At 43.5% G+C, this 23,252-nt stretch overlaps 1 protein-coding gene across 2 annotated transcripts in view; it reads left to right on the top strand.

Annotated features, from left to right (window-relative positions):
• Positions 1 to 15,745, top strand: part of yipf2 (Yip1 domain family, member 2) — a 35,289-nt gene extending 19,544 nt beyond the window's left edge. Inside the window, exons 1-9 of one of the 2 annotated variants that reach the window (XM_080777088.1) lie at positions 784 to 837; positions 2,657 to 2,722; positions 2,918 to 3,078; positions 3,849 to 3,929; positions 4,300 to 4,387; positions 6,096 to 6,212; positions 11,881 to 12,047; positions 13,521 to 13,703; positions 15,045 to 15,745. In XM_080777088.1, the coding sequence (XP_080633214.1) occupies positions 2,692 to 2,722; positions 2,918 to 3,078; positions 3,849 to 3,929; positions 4,300 to 4,387; positions 6,096 to 6,212; positions 11,881 to 12,047; positions 13,521 to 13,703; positions 15,045 to 15,125 (909 nt within the window). In that variant the 5' untranslated portion in view covers positions 784 to 837; positions 2,657 to 2,691 and the 3' untranslated portion in view covers positions 15,126 to 15,745. Of the gene's footprint in view, positions 1 to 783; positions 838 to 2,656; positions 2,723 to 2,917; positions 3,079 to 3,848; positions 3,930 to 4,299; positions 4,388 to 6,095; positions 6,213 to 11,880; positions 12,048 to 13,520; positions 13,704 to 15,044 lie in introns of those variants that run through there. The other variant, XM_080777089.1, reaches the window with a different exon arrangement.
• The last annotated feature ends 7,507 nt before the right edge of the window (positions 15,746 to 23,252 follow it).

Genomic DNA, 23,252 nt, shown 5'->3' with positions numbered 1-23,252 from the left:
GATGGTGGAGAAAGGGAAAGATGTGCTACTACCTCGGTCCTCGGCTGCAGTTTACCGGCCCCAGTTTAAAAAAAAAAATCTCTTTCTTTCTTTCTTTCAACATGTTTAACAACATGCATGTGGGTGACTGCGTGTCCTGCTTGAAATGAAAATCTTTGAGAACCACTGGTTCAAGAACAAGCATGGCGTCACAATTATACAAATAATCCACTCCAATCGATTCTCAATTATTTTAGATAATCACAATTATTTTTTGGCAATCGTTTTAGTCCGGCAGCCTTCTTTTGTTTAAAGTGGGATATTTGGTAGTTCAACATTTCATTGTACTGTCTTTCGTGCTCTCGGCTACCACCTGCTGGAAAGAGCGGGGTACGGGGGTAGCGTCCACATCTGTAGTTTTACAGAGCCTGCAGTTCTGTGTGTGCACCATCTTTGCTGCAAATCGCGTCGCTGATTGGACCGTCCGTGTGTGATGTGTCATTAAAGGACGAAAGCATGTTAAAAAGTGACAAATATTAGAAATATAGAAGGTTTGCAATTTGATAAATATGTACACTTGTGTATGTGATCAAAATGAACAAATCTACAAGGTCACAACGCGTCGCCAAACTTGTATCTCACACAGTGAGCGTGTAGAGCATAGTTATATTATAGTGTAATATGGATCATTCTGCTCATGTTGCGAACTTGCGACACACTGCGCATGCACCACAGTGACCACACAGACAGCAGCCAATCACGCGGTTCGCCTCGAGAGGCTTTCGACGTGTCCGGGTCACGTGACAGCATTGTGTACGTCCGCGTTGAGCTGCTGTATGCTGTTACCGTGATGTGAAGGTAATCTGTCATACTACATAATATAACATTACATTATACATGTTAACAAAGCTCGATGATGTTTAGTTCCTTTAACGCTAATTGGTCATTGTTGTGTGGAAATCCAGTGGTTTAATGTGAATGAACTCCACCTGTGTGTGCTGGTATTACTGGTAAACACTCAAACGCAAACATTTCGAACAAGCTGTGTTGTGTTTGATCTGACAAGACAATGGTTGCCAAGTTGCCAACTCGCTGAAATTAAGGGCCTTATTTACAAGTGAAAAAAGGCACATCCAGAAAATGGCTGTACATTTTTTGTATTTACGAATCACTGGAGCTCACTGGGGGGCATTAGTCCAACATAGCAGATCTACAAGCTCACACAACACGTCATGACGTGACACGCTGTGAGCTTGTAGATTGGCTGATTTTGGCAAAGAGATTAATGTAGACAGAAAAAAAGCGGTCAAAGTGCAGACAACTCACAATCAAGTTTTCCCAAATCTAGATTAGAGAGTTTAAGTGGTTAACCTAATGTATGTAGCCTACTATGTAAATTACATGTTTGAATTTATACCCCTCTCCTTTATCACTCCCCCTCGCTTTCTCTCCTTCCCCTCCATCTCTCTTATCCCTCTCTCTCCCTTCTCTCTCTCCATCCTCACATCTAGCAACGTAGGCCTGCACATCCACTCTGCGTCTCTCTCTCTCTCTCTCTCTCTCTCTCTCTCTCTCTCTCTCTCTCTCTCTCTCCTCCCTCCCCCCCCCACCACCTCCCCTAGTATACTCACTGGCATTTACTATATCGGCTTACATCTAGCTCTCCTCTCTTTCCCAGAGCATCAAACCTACTGGTCCATCAGTAGCCGCAGTAGCTGGCTACTGACTATTGAAAGCCCTGATTAAACGTGATTTTCTACCTTTGAATGGATTGATGGCATCTGAAGCGGGTGCACCGCCACTTATATTGGCTATGCAAAGCTCAGCCTCCCTCACACAGGCCTGGAATTCAGCCAATCAAAGTCAATTACGAGCCAGGAATTCAGCCACCACAGACAATTTGGTATAGACAATCCATATGGCTCTCCTTTACTCTCCTCCTTCCCTCCCTTATATTTGGCCCATGTGGCACAAACGTTATGCAAAATTCTAGTGCCCAGAATTGAGCCAATCATAGCGTGGTGGTGTAATACACTTTCCAGCCAACCACAGTGCAGATTGACACATGACATTCGTAGCAAATTAAAATCTGATTGACTAGCCAATCATTACCAATGATTGGCTAGTCAATCACCACATATTTTAATTATCAACAACGCAAATGATTGGCCAACGACACACCCTCCAGCCAATCACCTCACGGCATGACACCTCTTTCAACCAATCACAGCGCAGGAATCCAGCCAATCACGGCACAAGTTGATAATGATAATGATAATAATAATTAGTAAAACAGATCTGCTATTTTGAAAAAAAGGAACAACAAAAAAAATTCTAAAAAACAAAAACAAAGTTGTCCTTTAACCAATTTATCCATTTATATGGTAGCTATTCAAAAATAGCAGATCGACAAGGTTACAGCACGTCACTTCGTGCCATGCTCTGAACTTGTTCATCTTCTATTTTTGAAAATGTTTGAAAAATATCGAAATAGTTTGGAAAACCTTTTTTAGTTTTTTAACAAATCTTCTCTTCCCTGACACAAGCTGTTCAGTTTGTCTGTGACCAAATACAATACGTAATGATTTGGTTTCACCAGGATGATGAAGGGGTGCTGTTCTGTTCATAATGACATAATATGAATATTTAATCTAATCCTTCAAATTGTTCCCTATAGGTCTTGCATGAGGTTGCAGTTTTTCCACAATTACAATGGCGAGTCCAGATGATCTGAAATTCCAAGGTAGGCTTTCCACACATTTAAAGCATTCATATTATCATTCCTGTAGGATGGAAACCTTGTAACGTCCCTATAACAAACTTTCTTTTGCTGCTTTCTTGTGTGACACACAGTTGTACAATTAAAATGAAAACATATTTTGTAATTTGTACTTTTGATGACTTAACTGTGTGTGTGTGTGTGTGTGTGTGTGCACAGACTTTGAGGAGGTGGCAGGCCTGCTTGCAGCAGCACCGGGAGCGTCCACTGTTCCTCTGGTCACCTCGCCTCCTGCAGGAGACGAACGGAGAGGTTCCACTGGAGGAGACGTGAAGGTGGAGCTGTCAGATGACGAGGAGGGACAGGAGGAGAGCTCCGGGGTCAGTCCACTTGTGTGCTCCACTCGCTCACTATAGCGGTGTAGTCGCTCCAAACCCTCTGGTGTTGTGATGGTGGACATCATTGATGTTTTTGAAGTAGTTTGGGAGGGGACGGGCAGTGGGGGCGTCCTCGGCCGGGCAGACGTCCCCAGGGTGATGCCCCTGGTCCCTGCCTGGCTGTGGGGGTGCCCTCGGTCGGGCAGACGTCCCCAGGGTGATGCCCCTGGTCCCTGCCTGGCTGTGGGGGTGCCCTCGGTCGGGCAGACGTCCCCAGGGTGATGCCCCTGGTCCCTGCCTGGCTGTGGGGGTGCCCTCGGTCGGGCAGACGTCCCCAGGGTGATGCCCCTGGTCCCTGCCTGGCTGTGGGGGTGCCCTCGGTCGGGCAGACGTCCCCAGGGTGATGCCCGGCCGAGGGCACCCCCACAGCCAGGCAGGGACGAGGGGCATCACCCTGGGGACGTCTGCCCGGCCGAGGGCGCCCGCGCCCGGCCATGCACCACCATCCACCTCCGGGGGGACACCATCTCCGGTGGGACTGGTGCCTCGCACACCGGGGGGTCCCAGAGTACCCACACTTAACAGCTGATGATGTGGTGGTCGGTGGGGTGGGTGGGAGAGGCTGAGCAAGCTGTCTGTGCATTTATATATGTGTTTGTATATTGTCTGTGTACTGTACGTCTTATGTATCTTGTATGTTACGGGTCCCCCTCTAAAATGAGATGAGATGCAATAAAATCTTTACAATCTCTTTGTCATGTCTGTGGTAACAGCTCCTAGGAGGCCCACAGCCAACCAGTGGATTCTGGACCTTTGAATACTACCAGTCATTCTTCAATGTAGACACTATGCAGGTACGAATGGGCCACCACTCTGTGCTACACAGATAATAGGCTAATGGCCTTTTAAAAATATGTAATTATATGGGTGGGTGCCCAGCAAAGTTAGTTAACATGGCATCACAAATATCTGTAGCAAACTTATCGATTATATGTTGGCTATTCAAAAACAGCAGATCTACAAGCTATTTTTGGAGAAATCTTGAAAAAAATGAAATATGTTTGGATAATTTAGATTAATTTCTTTTTAATAGATCTTCTCTTCTGACGGTCCCTGTCACAAAACATTTTCAGATGGGGTTCTTTGGTGAAATACATATTAATTTAGGGGTGCTTGTTGTCACCGATGTCACCATTTGGTTTTCACTCTTTTGACACATTGCAGGTATTGGACAGAGTCAAAGGGTCGGTGATGCCATTCCCTGGGAGGAACTTTATCAAACACTACCTCAGGAACAACCCAGATCTATATGGTAAGCACTGTTTCATATTGTCTAGAGCAGTGGTTCTCAAACGTTTTTGGCTCAGGTCACCCCTATGAATAATGTTACCATCCACGTCACGTCTGATTGACATTGTTAATTTTTAGAACCTTATGTGATATTATGCTACGTAAATATGTGAGGTCTCACTCTAAGATCCAGTACGTCATGAGGAAAATTTGAGAGAATATCCGTTTCCCATTAGGACCGAACTTTTTTACTTGGCGTTTAAACACTTGAACCCCATCATCCTTATTCTGGGGGAACATTTGCTAAAAATAGACGATCTACAGGCTCAGAACTGCTATTTATACTTTGTGTACTTACTGTAAATTGAAAAAGAACGCACCAAGAAGAACAGTGCAATTCACATCTGTTTTACTAAGTCTAGTCAGGGGTTTGGGCTGGGGACCTTGGCCATGTCTCGCCATTGAGATTAGACGAGTATACTGTAAGTGTGACAGGCCTAGTTGCTTGTAGATTTGCTATTGTAGCTGTATGGTTGCCCCAGACTAGGGATGCTAGGGTCCAATGCGGTTAATCACGGTTACCAATGTCAAGAGCATTAACAGGTTCCGTCCTCAGAGACCCTCACACTTGGCAGGAAAAGAAACAAACAAACCCCCAGGAAGGATCCCCCTCCCCCTTCCTTCCACCCACATGGGACAGGTGCAGCACAATGAGCACATGCCAAGTGGGAGATATTCAAATGCAAAAACTAACAAAGGAACAAAACTTGTCAATAGTGTTTGATGTACTTGGCAGAAGCCTTGCGTCACTATCGTGACACGTTGTAAGCTTGTAGATCAGCTATGTCTGCTTTTCTTTTCCTTTTACCTTTTTGTTAATGAATGCTAGTCGTGACAGCATATCTGTGATATCAATGCAACTAGTCATAGTAGTCATACAGAACACATGTTTACAAATAATCACATCAGTGTGAACTGAGCAGTGCAGGCTGCTCAACAACTGCTGTTATAGTTCTAGTGCTCAGTGTGAAATGTGCTTTGATCTCGCCACTCGTTCAAACTCAATGAGGAAGTGCCAAACATTAGAACTACGATTGGAACTTCCTCATTGAGATAGAATGAGCATTTCCACATTCCATTCTTACAATGGGAGTCTATGCAAGTGATGTAACTCTCTTAAAGGGAAGGGAAAAAAGTTAGAAAATATATCTGTGATTCATTGTGTATGGCAGTAGACGGGTTGGTATGGAGAAAGCGGATGTCGGGGGGAAGGAAGCTTGGGAGCTTGACTGTCTTACTTTTGTAGACTAGGTTAGGGTTGTGTGGTTGCAGTGATGTGTTTACAATTTACAATCTAGGCATTTAGCAGACACTCTTAATCCAGAACGACTCTGTCTAGCAGGGATATTCAACTGCCGGCCCACGGGCCAAATGCGGCGTGCAGGGACCTCTCTTGACAATGGACGCAACTGTGTCCCTTTCCGGGAGTCCCTGGACGCACTAATCAGTACTGCACTGTAACAAGAATTCACGTAAAATCGTGGTTAAAAAAAAAAACAATCCACGGACACAATCATTTTGCATGGCCACATCAGACCTCATCTGACATTATAAACAATAAAATTCACCTAGAAATCGTTGTAAAAACAAGATGGAAATGATAATCAGCCTCAGAATTCGTTAGGGCCATTTCTTTGAGTTTAACTCTTTGTGTGTGTGTGTGTGTGTAGGGCCATTCTGGATCTGTGTGACGCTGGTCTTCTCGGTGGCCATCAGCGGAAACCTGTCTACCTTTCTGAGCCAGATGGGAGACCCCTCATACCACTACAGACCCCAGTTCCATAGAGGTAAGATCCACAAAAGCTCATGTTTTAATAATGGTAATAGAAAAACTGTCCGTGTCTCAGGACGAAATTTCAATGATACAATAAACAGAGCTACGAGGCAGAGAAAAGTCCCTACCAGGAAGTGAAACTAAGTTTTACGTCCATGTGGTTTCAGCATTATTTGGAAGTTTAGGTTTAGTTTTACTGAGGTTAGGTTTAGGCAGTTTTATTGAGGTTAGGTTTAGGCTGCAAAAACGAGAACTGTCAATCACAGCGTCTACTGGCTAATCACAGCAGGGTTTCCTGGAGCTTGTGGTGGGATGCGTGGTTTCCACATGGATTCCTTCACAGGGAGTTGCAAGGTTGATCATAGGTTAGCTGAAAACACATTTTGAACGTGTTACAGTAGCCATTGAAAAAATGGATGTCACTGTTGTCACACGTCATGACCCTTTGGTCCATTTGGTTCTATTTGTACACTCAGAGTTAAGGGGGTCATTGAAAATACAACATTTGAGAACTACTGTCCTAGTGGACTCCTAATTGTGTCATAGTAAATCAGTGTCATACATATTCTGAAGAAAATCTGACATTCAGTGTTATGATCATCAGTGTCCATAGCAGCGGTAGTGATCCTCATGATGTTCTCTGTGTGTTAGTGTCCATAGCAGCAGTAGTGATCCTCATGGTGTTCTCTGTGTGTTAGTGTCCATAGCAGCGGTAGTGATCCTCATGGTGTTCTCTGTGTGTTAGTGTCCATAGCAGCGGTAGTGATCCTCATGGTGTTCTCTGTGTGTTAGTGTCCATAGCAGCGGTAGTGATCCTCATGGTGTTCTCTGTGTGTTAGTGTCCATAGCAGCGGTAGTGATCCTCATGGTGTTCTCTGTGTGTTAGTGTCCATAGCGGCGGTAGTGATCCTCATGATGTTCTCTGTGTGTTAGTGTCCATAGCAGGGGTAGTGATCCTCATGGTGTTCTCTGTGTGTTAGTGTCCATAGCAGGGGTAGTGATCCTCATGGTGTTCTCTGTGTGTTAGTGTCCATAGCAGCGGTAGTGATCCTCATGGTGTTCTCTGTGTGTTAGTGTCCATAGCAGCGGTAGTGATCCTCATGGTGTTCTCTGTGTGTTAGTGTCCATAGCAGCGGTAGTGATCCTCATGATGTTCTCTGTGTGTTAGTGTCCATAGCAGCGGTAGTGATCTTCATGATGTTCTCTGTGTGTTAGTGTCCATAGCAGCGGTAGTGATCCTCATGATGTTCTCTGTGTGTTAGTGTCCATAGCAGCGGTAGTGATCCTCATGGTGTTCTCTGTGTGTTAGTGTCCATAGCAGGGGTAGTGATCCTCATGATGTTCTCTGTGTGTTAGTGTCCATAGCAGCGGTAATGATCCTCATGATGTTCTCTGTGTGTTAGTGTCCATAGCAGCGGTAGTGATCCTCATGATGTTCTCTGTGTGTTAGTGTCCATAGCAGCGGTAGTGATCCTCATGGTGTTCTCTGTGTGTTAGTGTCCATAGCAGGGGTAGTGATCCTCATGGTGTTCTCTGTGTGTTAGTGTCCATAGCAGGGGTAGTGATCCTCATGGTGTTCTCTGTGTGTTAGTGTCCATAGCAGCGGTAATGATCCTCATGGTGTTCTCTGTGTGTTAGTGTCCATAGCAGGGGTAGTGATCCTCATGGTGTTCTCTGTGTGTTAGTGTCCATAGCAGCGGTAGTGATCCTCATGATGTTCTCTGTGTGTTAGTGTCCATAGCAGCGGTAGTGATCCTCATGGTGTTCTCTGTGTGTTAGTGTCCATAGCAGGGGTAGTGATCCTCATGATGTTCTCTGTGTGTTAGTGTCCATAGCAGGGGTAGTGATCCTCATGGTGTTCTCTGTGTGTTAGTGTCCATAGCAGCGGTAGTGATCCTCATGATGTTCTCTGTGTGTTAGTGTCCATAGCAGGGGTAGTGATCCTCATGGTGTTCTCTGTGTGTTAGTGTCCATAGCAGCGGTAGTGATCCTCATGATGTTCTCTGTGTGTTAGTGTCCATAGCAGCGGTAGTGATCCTCATGGTGTTCTCTGTGTGTTAGTGTCCATAGCAGGGGTAGTGATCCTCATGATGTTCTCTGTGTGTTAGTGTCCATAGCGGCGGTAGTGATCCTCATGGTGTTCTCTGTGTGTTAGTGTCCATAGCAGCGGTAGTGATCCTCATGATGTTCTCTGTGTGTTAGTGTCCATAGCAGCGGTAGTGATCCTCATGGTGTTCTCTGTGTGTTAGTGTCCATAGCAGCGGTAGTGATCCTCATGGTGTTCTCTGTGTGTTAGTGTCCATAGCAGCGGTAGTGATCCTCATGGTGTTCTCTGTGTGTTAGTGTCCATAGCAGCGGTAGTGATCCTCATGGTGTTCTCTGTGTGTTAGTGTCCATAGCAGCGGTAGTGATCCTCATGATGTTCTCTGTGTGTTAGTGTCCATAGCAGGGGTAGTGATCCTCATGATGTTCTCTGTGTGTTAGTGTCCATAGCAGCGGTAGTGATCCTCATGGTGTTCTCTGTGTGTTAGTGTCCATAGCAGGGGTAGTGATCCTCATGATGTTCTCTGTGTGTTAGTGTCCATAGCAGCGGTAATGATCCTCATGATGTTCTCTGTGTGTTAGTGTCCATAGCAGCGGTAGTGATCCTCATGATGTTCTCTGTGTGTTAGTGTCCATAGCAGCGGTAGTGATCCTCATGGTGTTCTCTGTGTGTTAGTGTCCATAGCAGGGGTAGTGATCCTCATGGTGTTCTCTGTGTGTTAGTGTCCATAGCAGGGGTAGTGATCCTCATGGTGTTCTCTGTGTGTTAGTGTCCATAGCAGCGGTAATGATCCTCATGGTGTTCTCTGTGTGTTAGTGTCCATAGCAGGGGTAGTGATCCTCATGGTGTTCTCTGTGTGTTAGTGTCCATAGCAGCGGTAGTGATCCTCATGATGTTCTCTGTGTGTTAGTGTCCATAGCAGCGGTAGTGATCCTCATGGTGTTCTCTGTGTGTTAGTGTCCATAGCAGGGGTAGTGATCCTCATGATGTTCTCTGTGTGTTAGTGTCCATAGCAGGGGTAGTGATCCTCATGGTGTTCTCTGTGTGTTAGTGTCCATAGCAGCGGTAGTGATCCTCATGATGTTCTCTGTGTGTTAGTGTCCATAGCAGGGGTAGTGATCCTCATGGTGTTCTCTGTGTGTTAGTGTCCATAGCAGCGGTAGTGATCCTCATGATGTTCTCTGTGTGTTAGTGTCCATAGCAGCGGTAGTGATCCTCATGGTGTTCTCTGTGTGTTAGTGTCCATAGCAGGGGTAGTGATCCTCATGATGTTCTCTGTGTGTTAGTGTCCATAGCGGCGGTAGTGATCCTCATGGTGTTCTCTGTGTGTTAGTGTCCATAGCAGCGGTAGTGATCCTCATGATGTTCTCTGTGTGTTAGTGTCCATAGCAGGGGTAGTGATCCTCATGATGTTCTCTGTGTGTTAGTGTCCATAGCAGCGGTAGTGATCCTCATGGTGTTCTCTGTGTGTTAGTGTCCATAGCAGGGGTAGTGATCCTCATGATGTTCTCTGTGTGTTAGTGTCCATAGCGGCGGTAGTGATCCTCATGGTGTTCTCTGTGTGTTAGTGTCCATAGCAGCGGTAGTGATCCTCATGATGTTCTCTGTGTGTTAGTGTCCATAGCAGCGGTAGTGATCCTCATGATGTTCTCTGTGTGTTAGTGTCCATAGCAGGGGTAGTGATCCTCATGGTGTTCTCTGTGTGTTAGTGTCCATAGCAGGGGTAGTGATCCTCATGGTGTTCTCTGTGTGTTAGTGTCCATAGCAGGGGTAGTGATCCTCATGATGTTCTCTGTGTGTTAGTGTCCATAGCAGGGGTAGTGATCCTCATGATGTTCTCTGTGTGTTAGCGGCGGTAGTGATCCTCATGATGTTCTCTGTGTGTTAGTGTCCATAGCAGGGGTAGTGATCCTCATGATGTTCTCTGTGTGTTAGTGTCCATAGCAGGGGTAGTGATCCTCATGATGTTCTCTGTGTGTTAGCGGCGGTAGTGATCCTCATGGTGTTCTCTGTGTGTTAGTGTCCATAGCAGGGGTAGTGATCCTTCATGGTGTTCTCTGTGTGTTAGTGTCCATAGCGGCGGTAGTGATCCTCATGGTGTTCTCTGTGTGTTAGTGTCCATAGCAGCGGTAATGATCCTCATGATGTTCTCTGTGTGTTAGTGTCCATAGTAGGGCTGTCAGTTCACCTCTATAATCCAATTCGAATTTCATTGCTTAATTATTTGTAATTTTCGAATATATTCGAATATTTACATTGTATTTTAGCTCATATTTAGCCTATAATAATACACAGAATAACAAGGTTTTGACGATGCACGTTCTGTCCACTAGAGGGCCCCCCCTTCCAAACGACAAAGCGGTACTTTCAGAACATGTAATAATGGTTTTCGGCACAAAATAGCGTTTAAACTGTTGTTTTATTGAGCACAGTGCACTCAGCACGGTAAGATTGTTGTCTGTCTATAGTGCAAATGCATTTTACAGTGAACGTTGTATACTTCTGATACAGTATAGTCTGAGTAGTGAGTAGGCTAGTCAGGAATCATGAACTTTTTCTTTTTAAACGGAATGCTGTCACGATGAACAGGCCATCATTAGTAAATAGCAATGAAGATATATAGAGATGCCTATATTTTGCGCTAAAGTAATTGTTGAATAACACATAAATGTAGGTTTTAAGGCTAGAATGGCATTGTAGTGGACTATAGTGAGAGGCGAGATTGTCTTTCCTTCATTGCGGGACTGCAGGACTAGTCTGGAGATATAGTCGTGGATGATCAGCTTCAGACAGTCAGTGTTTTGGTTCGTACCTGGAGTTTTGCATTATCTCCGCTGTGCACAGCAGCACAGGGGAACTGTCTTTAATATATCCATGGTCGTTTTCAGTTGCTTTCCATGTGCAACACAAAAGTAGCCTACCATGTGTTTGTTTTGGTAATAGCCTACTGCAGGCGCAGCCATGCTGATTCACGTAATCGCGTAGGACAAAATGAAACCAGCCGGACCAACGTTAATGGTTTAATGCACGTAGGACCCGCATTTTCAAACTGTCCACAATATGCGACAGACTCGACGGTACTAATAAAACATGCGAGTGATTCTTCTTAGTTGCAGCGCGCTGTGCGACTGCGTGTGTGCATGCGTGCAGAGGAGGGAGGAGGTGACGAGGCGCGCGTGTGACCGTGTGTGCGTGCGTGCAGATGGGAGATTTCACAGCGGTAGATTCGTTACTCAATACATTTAGTGAGCGGATAAAATAACATAAAACAAAATAAAAATATTAAATAGAATTAATAAATGATAAAAGCTCCATTCGAATGGCAATTTTAGCTTTCGAATATATATATATTTTTTAATATTCGAATTTCTTTCATATTATGAAATTCGTTCTGACAGCCCTAGTCCATAGCAGCGGTAGTGATCCTCATGGTGTTCTCTGTGTGTTAGTGTCCATAGCAGGGGTAGTGATCCTCATGGTGTTCTCTGTGTGTTAGTGTCCATAGCAGGGGTAGTGATCCTCATGGTGTTCTCTGTGTGTTAGTGTCCATAGCGGCGGTAGTGATCCTCATGGTGTTCTCTGTGTGTTAGTGTCCATAGCGGCGGTAGTGATCCTCATGATGTTCTCTGTGTGTTAGTGTCCATAGCGGCGGTAGTGATCCTCATGTACGCCTGGCTGGTACCGCTGGCCGTGTGGGGCTTCCTGAAATGGAGGCAGGAAGCCGAGCGGCAGATCGGCGGATACTCCTTCCTGGAGACGGCCTGCGTCTATGGCTACTCCCTGTTCATATACATCCCTACGTCTGTGAGTACTGTACTGTTCACTGATCACTGTTCATTTTGGCAGGAACTTTTGATTTAATTTTGGCCCCATTTTGGCAGTGGTGGAAAAAGTACTCTCATTACACTATACTTAAAGGTCATATAGACAAGTTTTAAGCCAAACTTTTAAATGTATATAGTTACATAGGAACATTCTCTGTGTTACCCCACTGCCATGCTTCCTCTGCTCCCACCACACAACAGAACAGTGGCCTATACAATTTTGCGCCTGACCCACCACTCAGACTGCCGACTTGCGCGCGCGCGCGCACACACACACACACACACACACACACGGTGACGGTTAAGCTGGTGTTTCTTCAGATTTCTGGACTCACTGAAACTCAGTGGTGTCTCTTCTGTGTGGGTACGTCGGTGTGTCTTCAGGTTACTCCACCAAAAGAAACTCTTGTCACAATGTTTACAGATGTGAGTTTTCTTTTCTGAGAAAGTCCACTGATGTAGTTGATCATTGTAGGATCTTGGTTCATCTTTGTCTCCTCATTATGTATGGCTGGTTAAAGGGGTGATGATTCGATGATTCGATCTGTCCATTCTTCAGAATTGTTTTGGTAACGGATTTCATCGTGGAACCTCTTCATGAGTTTATGGAGGGGGACTTGAGGTGTGAAAAATACACCTGCAAATCATACCTGAGTCCAGAAAAGTCTGCAACACTTAGATATCCTCCATACTGCCATTTGTAGTCTGTGTAGTCCAGCTTTAAGCCTTCTGCCTCCCTCAACCCTCTCGTCATCCTCATGTCATCATCATGTGTCATCATCACGTGTCATCATCACATCAGTGGTATGGGGTCCAAGCTCTTCTAAAGAGGCGTCGCTAGCAGCACTGGTTGTTTCACTGCCTGGTGTGGGAACTGCACTGTCCTAAACCACAAAGCATTGCAATAGGTCGGGCAGACAGCTCCCCTTCAACTGGAAATCTACAGTGGTCTTTGTGTCAGTAAAGTTCAGAGGATGAAGGCAAAGCATATGCCTATATATAGGCATATATGGAAATCTGGTTTTTCAGAACCGCAGATCCAACCGCTATGCCAATTCATGGTCATTCAAATATATGGGCGTATGTTGATGACATCAGACAGGGAACAAACAGGGCGTATGTTGATGACATCAGACGGGGAACAAACAGGGCGCATGTTGATGACATCAGACAGGGAAGTATAGTTAATCTAGTGCAGGCGTTGTTTAGTTATTTTGAGGCGCTAGCCCCTCCAACGTCTGGCTTTCAGAATGATGTTTTGTCGTTATTTTGAGGCGCTAGCCTCTCCAACGTCTGGCTTTCAGAATGATGTGGCAGCCAAGTTTCTATGGCTTGTTTAATGTTTGTTTTATTTTATTTCAATAGAAAACCCAGGGCGATAGCGGCCACTAGCGACAGTGATGTTTACATGATTATTACAGTTGTATTTAGCTAGTCTTTCGTTTTAAACCAGGTGTTGTGGATCATCCCGGTGGAGTGGCTGCGTTGGATTCTGATCGTGGTCGCCATGGTGATCTCTGGCTCGGTGCTGGCTTTGACGTTCTGGCCGGTCGTACGTAATGACACCAAGGTGACGGCCGTCTCCACCCTTGTGACAATCCTGCTGCTGCACTCACTGCTGGCCGTCGGATGCAAGGTAGTGCCTAGGGCTGTGTCACCAATCAGGGTTGGGATCCTTTAGGATTTTAACCATTCCGATTCCCTTTAACGATTCCTATATATTTTTTAAATGGACCTTTGCAGGTTTCATTTGGTTCCATTCTTACACTCTCAAAGTTATGAGTGGAGTGGCCACAAGGGCTCACTATACCATCAATGTGTCGATGTGATTTGTCTCATTTATCTCCAAAAGCCCTTGAATAAATATGATAGAATTTGATTAAAGATTACTGTCATTATGATAATCTCACACTATTGCACACACCATACCTGTAACTTTCATTAGCTCTCCCCCCCCCAATAAATATATATATATATTTTTTTTATTGTTCCAAGGGCCACTAGGGGGCGCCATTTGAACACCCCTGCTTTAACTCCTAATTGCTCCCTGAGTGACGCACAATGGGTACTAACTGCTCTAGATGAGAGAACATATTACTCCAGTTTTGGCATCACTGCACTGGCTTCCGGTTGTTTTTAGGATTGATTTTAAAATTCTTTTACTTGTCTATAAAGCTCTCAATGGTCTCGCACCTTCCTACCTACATGACTGCCTGCCTAAATATGTCCCAAACCGCCCCCTAAGGTCTTCCACTGCCGGCCTGCTCGCTTTGCCAAAAAAAATGGCAACTAAAAAACACGGGGAAGCAGCTTTTTGCTTCTACGGGCCGTCGGCATGGAACAAGCTCCCACTGTACCTTCGTCAGGCAGCCTCTGTAGACATTTTTAAAGCTCAGCTCAAGACCCACTTCTACAACATTGCTTTTAATTGATCTTTTATTTTTATTTTTTATTATTATTATGATTATTATTATTATTATTATTTTTTTTTTTATTCATGTCCTCACTGCATTACTGCTTGTTTTTAATGTTGTTGCCATGCTTTTCTTTTATCCTCCATTTCTCTGTAAAGCACTTTGAGCTGCATTTCATGTCATGAAAGGTGCTATACAAATAAAGTTTTATTATTATTATTATTATTATTAGTGATTTTAGGATTGGTAAATGCAGAGGACAAATTTCACACACGTCCCTCTCTCACACACACGTTGTGTGTGAGAGAGTGGGTGAGAGAGACCCCGCTGTGCCTTTCCATACAGTAGTGATCCAGATAAATATCAAGCATGTTTGAAAATGGTCAGGGCTTTTTATATCAGGCTTTTTTATGTAGCTTGATTCAGTATTCATTATATTATCTTTCTACCTGTATATAAACCCATTGTAAGTTGTAACTTCAAATTCAATCTTAACCATGAAAACACACAGCCCTGCTTCTGGTGACTGATATTGTCCTTCTAATGCCTCTCTCTCCTCACAGATGTACTTCTTCCAGACTGCGGTGCAAAGCACCTCAACGCCGATCCCCACTCTGCAGCCCACCACCCAGCAAGCCCACTAACCCCCTGCGTCTCAACGGCCGCTCCACCAAAGACCGGCGGTCCAAAGGCACAATTTTACACACTTTCTTTGTGACTAGCATTTAATTGATTGTTTGATTTGTTTCCATTGTACTCCATGTACACATTCAACATCTTGACCGGGACCCAAACTGGTGGAAATGGCAGATCTACAAGCTGTGAGCTTCTATTCGGCTACTGTATATTCACTACCACTACTTATTTATTTTTAAAACGGACCCCCCCCCCTCCCCCCCCCCCCCCTCTCTCTCTCTCTCTCTCTCTCTCTCTCTCTCTCTCTAAATAAGTATTTATTTATTTTTAATGTCGAAACAAAACCCACTGTTTGGGAAACACTGATCTAGACCAAGCAACGATACAAGAAACAAACGGTACAAAACGATGACATATCAGAAATAAGCCTTGTATGCCTTAATTCATTATAATTGCCCTCTACTGTACATATATAACTACAATTAAAAACACCTTAAATATTTTCTTTATTTTAGAAATAGTTAATATTTTTCCCTAGGGAGACATCAAGTTGATGATGTCATATGTCCATGTGTGTTCCCATGGAATGCATGTGCTAATACAACATTCAAAATATTGCTTTACCATAGGAAGTACTAAGTTGTGGTCTTTACCATAGGAAGTACTAAGTTGTGGTCTTTACCATAGGAAGTACTAAGTTGTGGTTTTTACCATAGGAAGTACTAAGTTGTGGTCTTTACCATAGGAAGTACTAAGTTGTGGTTTTTGAGCGGCGCAGGCAACTCCCAACGCGTGGCTTTGTGTGTGCCCATGTGACGTCATGTGGCAGCCTTGTCTATGGACTCTTTACTATGCTGTCATAGTGGGTGTCACAGTACACTATGATGTAGTGGGTGCCACATAAACGGACGTAGGGGCAGCCAAGTCTATGGACTTTTTATGGAACCTTGGTGACACTTGATGACTCATACACGATCATCATGATAAACGGTGCCGCTTTTAGGGGATCTAGCCCCTCCTACATCCAGCTTTTAGTTACCGTCCACTAACTTTGTCTTAACCCATTCTGACCTGAGATCAGATTCTAAAAATGTCCTGACAGTTTTCTGAAAAAGCTATGTTTCTATGTCAGTCGTTTTCAAAAATAGCAGACCTACAAGCTCGTAGCACGCCACTCGGTGGCGCGCTATGAGCTTGTAAATCTGCTATTTTTCAATAGCTAACGCATAAAATAATGCTAACACCAAAAGGGGTTCCCGCCCAAAATGGGTTTTAAACAAACTCCCATTGACAATGAATGGTTAATTTTACATCAGTGTCTGAGAAAATAGGCATAGTGTCTATTTTATGTCATGATGATGTATAAGATGATAAGAGCGCCCCTATTTCTAAAATAAATAAAATATTTAATTACATTTTAGTTATAGAGGGCAATTCTAATGTATTAAGGCTTATTTGCCACGGATCCTTTTAACTTCTGAAGAGGAGTGCCGGTCAGTTTGATCCTCCTATCTTTGTGTAACAACCTGCTAATTCACGACCGACGCTGAATCGTTACCAAGTGGTGGGAAAAAGTACTAAATTGTTTTACTCAAGTAAAAGTATCAATACTGCAATATAGAAATACTCTGTTACGAGTAAAAGTCTGGAATTCAAAATTTACTTGAGTAAATGTGCGAAAGTGTTGGTATCAAAATGTACTTGGAAAGTATTATGCAGAATGTTCCATTTCACATGACCACACATTGAGAAACGTGAACTAGCTTTATGTCCTATAATTTTAGACCGTTGTCAAGGGCTGACGTACAGCAATGTGTAGAACGAGGCATCAAGCTCCATTTATACAGCGGCGGAAATAGCCGATCTACAAGCTCAGAGTCATAATGGGGCCAATGTTTGCTTGTAGATCGGCTATTTCCGCTGCTTGATTCCATCATGCGACAAAGTATAAATGAAAGTGATGATCTGTGCACGTTTGTTCAGTAACAGAGGTCTCACTGTCTCCAGCTCTATTATTAAAACACGTTTGTTCAGTAACGGAGGTCTCCCTGTCTCCAGCTCTATTATTAAAACAGAAAACATTGTCATGTTTCTTATTTAATTTATTTAAAGACCTTTTAAGCGTCGTACGAAGCCAACTCTTGTCGTGACAAATCATGACAACACACAGAATTTTTCGGGCCATACAAATAATTTAAAAAACGGCAGGTTACAACACTATTTTTGTTGTTTTTCTTCTTTGTAATTATCTCTTTGGTCCAAAATATTGTGTGTTGTCATGAAGAGTTGGCTTCGTACGACGCTTAAAAGGTCTTTAAATAAATTAAATAAGAACTGCCTATGGGGAAATGCATTGCGTTTTCATTTCCTGGGCCGTTTGTTGTTCTGAAAGGGGGAGGGACTGCGACGCTCTATTGCTGGTTGTAGGAGTGGTTGCACCACTCAAGAATCACACCCGTGTGAACTGAGTGGTGCAACTCCCCAGCCCCCCCCCCCCCCCCCCCTCTCTCTCTCATTAGCAGGCAACAGTGCAGCACTATATTCTGGCACAACATTGCCACTTTTGCCCCTACTCTGCTACTCATAGTCACATAGGTTAAAGTCACATAGGTTAACACGGACATTGCTGTTCCTTGGAGTGGTTGCACCACTCAAAAGAAATTGATGCCTCACTGGCCGTTGCAGTGCTGAAAGCTTTTTTTCTTTTTTTAACAAATCTTTATAACCGTCATGACAATATACATTACAATACAAAACAAGACACACAAACAACAAAGTTATTAATACAACAATACAACATCAGAGCCAGGGGGGATTAGATTACTAACAGAACACCAGTGGGTCTCCAAGTGTCCTTGAGTGGCTTTCAAACGGCCCTGTATAGGGCCATTTCAGAGTTATGGGGGTCCTTGAAATTAAAGTTAACCGAGCCTTAATAGTATCATCGGTAACACCTGTGAAGGAATAGGGAAGGGGCCCTGAAGTAGGAAGAGTTATTCTCCATGTATAGAGCTTTGCTACTCTCTCCTGATTCAATGACATTTCTTACCCACCTGCAAATGTATTTTCTGTTTATTAAAGAGCTGGAGAGACGGGGAGACCGTTACTGACCAAACACTCTAGAAATGTACTTTCTAAAAACTAAAATATCACAGTACTTTGAGCTTGTGCAGATCTGCTGAACACTGGATAGTTCTATTACATAATGGCCATGTTGAGTTTGGTATGGAATGGTTGCTTGCTCAATTTATTTAACGATTTAAAGATTTAAATCTGCTCTTACGTCATGAAGTACTCCATGTTATCCATTGGACAATTAAGCTATTTATTAATATATCGCAGCAGTCAGGCATAATAGTCTTCAAGTTTCAACTTTATTTTTTTGATCGTGAATTAATGTCATATTGTATACTTCTTGAGCGTGTAGATCGGCTGTTTGTGGTTTAGCCTGCCTGTTGGTTTTATATAAATATTTAACCAATGAAAAAGGTTTCAACCTGATATACAGGTGTGGAATGCTTACCGGTAGTTTAAAGTTTTTCTCTCATTTGGTGTTTTGTTCGATGATGGTGGTGGAGAGTGCTGTCTACCATGTACTGTACAACATCCAATATCTGCCATAGGCTGGGACGGGGTGGCCATTGGGAAATTTGGGACAACTCCAGTCCTGATGCTGAATAGCCTGAATAGCACTATGTAACAACTCTATAGCATATTATGTCGGAGCTTGACTATATTATGTATAAGGGAGACCATGAGTTTTATCCTGGCATTTATCAAGGCAGAACCGCCAGTCAAAGTGAAGACTGGCCAATCACAGCGCGTCCTCTTGGGTAATGAAGTATATGGGCACAAACACATTGTCGCCTCAAAAAACACCTAGAGCAGGCGACTCTTCCGGGTTTCTAAACAGCTGGTGGATGGAAATGATGCTCGCGTGGCTTTAAGAAATGCTTTGCCGACGCTACAAGTTGAAGCCGTCCAGTAGCGTTATTTCCATCCACCAGCTGTTTAAAAACCAGGAAGGGACGTCTGCTCTAGGTCACAAGAAAGACCCATTTATCACCTTCAATTTAATAGTTTTCCAGTTCCAATTTGATTGGCTCATTACTTTCCAATTTCATTATATAGATTTTAACAAAATAAAATAAAATGTGTTCCTCAAAACCACTCTACTTAATTCTTCTCTAATTAATTGAAAGTTCTGCTAATCATACTGTAGAATGTGTAGATGGATTATGAATTACTTTGACTCTGGCGCCACCTCTTGATATCAAAACGTATAAGCTTGCCTCCCATGAAAGGTATTTGTTTTCTGTGCTCCAGATACAATACAATTATAATGTATATTTTATTTTCTTGAGTATTATTTAAAGGGGGTTAAACGCTCTCTTGTGGCCATACTGTATCACTCCTATATTGGCTGCTCTCCACTGGTTTCTTGTGAGCTTCAGAATCCATTTTAAGCGCTGCACAGAGAGGCTCCCAAGTACATTACGGATATACTGGAACCGTACATGCTGGGGAGCAGCCTTAGATCCTCAGGTAAGGCTCTCTTGGATCGGGCTTTTTTAGCGACCTGGGCCTATAGGCTTTGGAACACACTCCCTAAGGATCCGAGACTAGCAAAATCAGTGCTCTTCTGAAAACACTTGGACTATTTGCCTTTTCAGACCGTTCTGAGCACACCTGCATAGCTTCTTCCAGAAATCAGTAGGCCTACAAGTGAGAAAAACAGGGTGAGGAGTGCCCGGTTTGTTCTGAGATGTACTATACTTGTACTGTACATTGACAAATTGAATCTCATCTCATCATCTCAATCTCATCAGATGTTTGAATTTTCAGAAATGCTGGAAATAGCAGATCTAAAAGTTCAGAACGCAACACGATGTAATGGGCTTTGAGCTTGTAGATCAGCTATTTACTCTTAAGTATAAAGTTATTCAATTATATAAGCTATTTCTCATATCTGCCCCGTGTTCAATGACAGGAACACAATTCTGTGAAACACACATACAGGTATTTCAGTGCGTAGCCGAATCCGCCATTCCTTCATGGGGTGAAAAAAACAACACAGCTTACCATTGGAATTGCATACATGGTTGTTGTGAAAATTTTAAATGGGACCGCCAAATAATAACTGCCTGTGATCCGAGTTTTTGCGGGGTCAAACAAAGAATAGACACATCCCCTTTCCCTCTTCACTCATACTAGGACATAACGTTTGTGTGGTCAGAATAATTAAATTAATTAATCACAATAATTTGAGCGATCATCAAGCAAAGTGTCATAATCGTGACAGCCCTAGTTGTTAAACATAGGCCTAACTTTAAACATTGACTGCCATGTATTAATTTAATTAATTAAGTGCCGAGATCTTTTCAGACGTATCTCATTTAAGGGGAAGAAATCACATTGCATTTTTAAGTCACTCGAAACTCGAAACTCGAAACAATTCTGGGATTAGAATCCGAAATAAAAGCTTCTGAAAAAGGTCTGTGACTCAACGGCCGTGGCCATCTTGAATTTCCGGGTCATCGCCTGGTTGCGGGACTACTAGATAGGCGCTGTTGGGGCGCTTGTTTTACATCGCCGGCTAGTAGGAAGTAGTGGGCCGCCCACAGAGCGGGGCTTTCGCACATTCAAACACAGCCATACACGTTCTGAATGCCCCAGCTGACAGATTCAGTAGCTCAGCTCAGAGTTGGACTCTTGAGAGATTGTAAGAACAGCAACGTCTTCGGAATGCCTGCCTCAGGGACCCCACAGTTCACTTGGAGGCGTGAGGACACGGTGACATTTGCGTTGACCACCTGTTCTCTTCCCCCCAGGTAGGATTTCACCCATTTCACAGACATGCTATCAAACATCGTCCTTGGACCACGGCCCAACTATTTGGTGATCTGAAACCTTTTGACATCATGATGGCATGCTCTTTAGCTTAGACTTCCCTTCAAAATGTCTCCTCAAGACAACTCTGCTTGTTATATTTCATGGAATACTTTTTGTTGTTGCATTTTACTGTACATAGCCTACAAGTAGGCCTACATAAGAATAATAATACATAAAATGTTTTGATTCCTGGGACAGTAAAGTCTACGGTCCGGGGACCCCCAGGCGTCCTGTAGGGCCTATAGGGGTTTCCAGGAGATCCACAGCTATAACCCATTGATAGTTTGGAACCAAATGGACCGTTACAGATCTGTAACTCCGAGAGTGTGCAAATGGAACCAAATGGTCTTACGGGTCAGGACCAGTGAGCCCTGCAGCATCCGGACAGTGGCTATCACCGTTTGGTGATTGATTGATTGAAATTTGTATTCACACTCACAGTTTGTAGAATGGGTAAAGTTCAATCGAAAGTACAGGTCAATACAAAAACTGCTACGAGGATAAAACCAGAACAAGCACCAAGACTTGTTTACAGGTAGGGGCAGCAGTGGCTCAGGGGTAGAGTAGCCAGATGGCAACCACAAGGTTCCCAGTTCATACCCAGGCTCCCCCAGAGTTAGTGTCGAAGTGTCCTTGAGCAAGACTCTAACCCCTAATTGCTCCTGATGAGCAGGTTGGTGCCTTGCATGGTTTCCCCTGGCATTGGTGTGTGCGAATGAGTGAATGTAATACATAATCTATGTAAAGCACCTTGATAAAGGCGCTATATAAATGCAACATTTACCATTTACATCATGATCCTCCATTGTCAATCCATCAGAACATTTAAAGACATACACATACACAAATATACACTTATATGAAAAAAAAGGAAATCATATACAATGAAATGTATATGAGATGATATGACGTACGTTTTCCCTTCAATGTCAATGGCGTTTAATATTTTGATGTTTAATTTACGTCATATTTAGCGGAATTATAATCTCTTATCATACACCATCATGCATCTTCTCATACTGGCTAAACAGAATGCCTGTTGCCTGTGATTGGTTGGCTGATTTGCACGTTTACATATTACGTAGATTTTCTCTGTCAATGTCAATAGCGTTTCAATTTACGTCATATTTAGCGGAATGCTGACGTAATTTCTCCGTTCATTGTCAATGTGCCACGTGTGGGGAAAAGATGATTTAGCGGACATTTGACCTGAATTCCCCTTTCATTGTCAATGGCAAATCTTGAAACATGTGGGGACAAAAGCTGTTTATAGGAGGGGCTAGTGCCCCTTAAAGGAAATCACACTCGTGTGAAGTGAGGGGCGCTCTTATCATCATACATCATCATACTTACATCATACATTACATTCCGTGCTCAACCAATCAAATAATTTCAAAGCTGGGCAAAGAAGAGGCTAGGTTCCCTCAAAAAGGGGGGGAGGGATTTTAACTTTTATTCACACTCGTGTGAAGTGAGGGGCGCCCACTGTGGCTGCCACGATGATGGCAGCCCCATGTCACGGGGCATGCTGAAAAGGGGGCATGAATAAGATAAAGTCCATAGCCTTGGCTGCTACATGGCGTCAAGAATGAAAGCCAGATGTTGGCGGGGTTAGCAAAGAGGATGGGGAAAAACGAGCAGAAAAAAGGGGGTCAATAAGTTTACACACACACACACACACACACACACACACACACACACGAAGGTGGGGCGCCAAGAATGTATAGTTTTAAATGTTTGTGTTAAGTATGCCCATGTATTTGTTTCTTGTGAAGCTTTATCCACATTGGTTACAGTTGTACTGTCAACCTGTATAGAGAGCCACTGCAGAACTTCCTCCTTTAGTTTTACGTCATTGTTTTTGCTCTTCTTTCTCCTACAGTATATTCAGCTATTAGTGTAGATTTTCGTCTTACACAAACAATTTATGTCATATGTGGACGAGCAAATCGGCTATTTTTGTCTTACACAAATGAATGAATGGAGAATTTACGTCATGATATGCGATGATAAGAGTGCTCTCACTTCACAAAGGTGTGATTTTTAATTAATATTTAATATTAATATTTCGTATGTGTTATTATTTCAATGACTTTTCTCTACTCAGTTCAGCCCCTTTCATCAACAGTCATTTTGACCAATCCCCAAGATTGAGGGCTATTGACAGATCATTGGTACGTTTCTAACGGAGGCAGGGCTTCTGTGGGAGCAGCAGGCATGTGATTGGCCAGTCAATCAGTCCA

Source organism: Protomyctophum bolini (genome assembly GCF_963924005.1).
Source record: "Protomyctophum bolini genome assembly, chromosome: 11".
NCBI classification, from domain to species: Eukaryota; Metazoa; Chordata; class Actinopteri; order Myctophiformes; family Myctophidae; genus Protomyctophum; species Protomyctophum bolini.
Note: the sequence above shows the minus strand (reverse complement) of the source record. Positions and strands in the feature narration are given on the sequence as shown.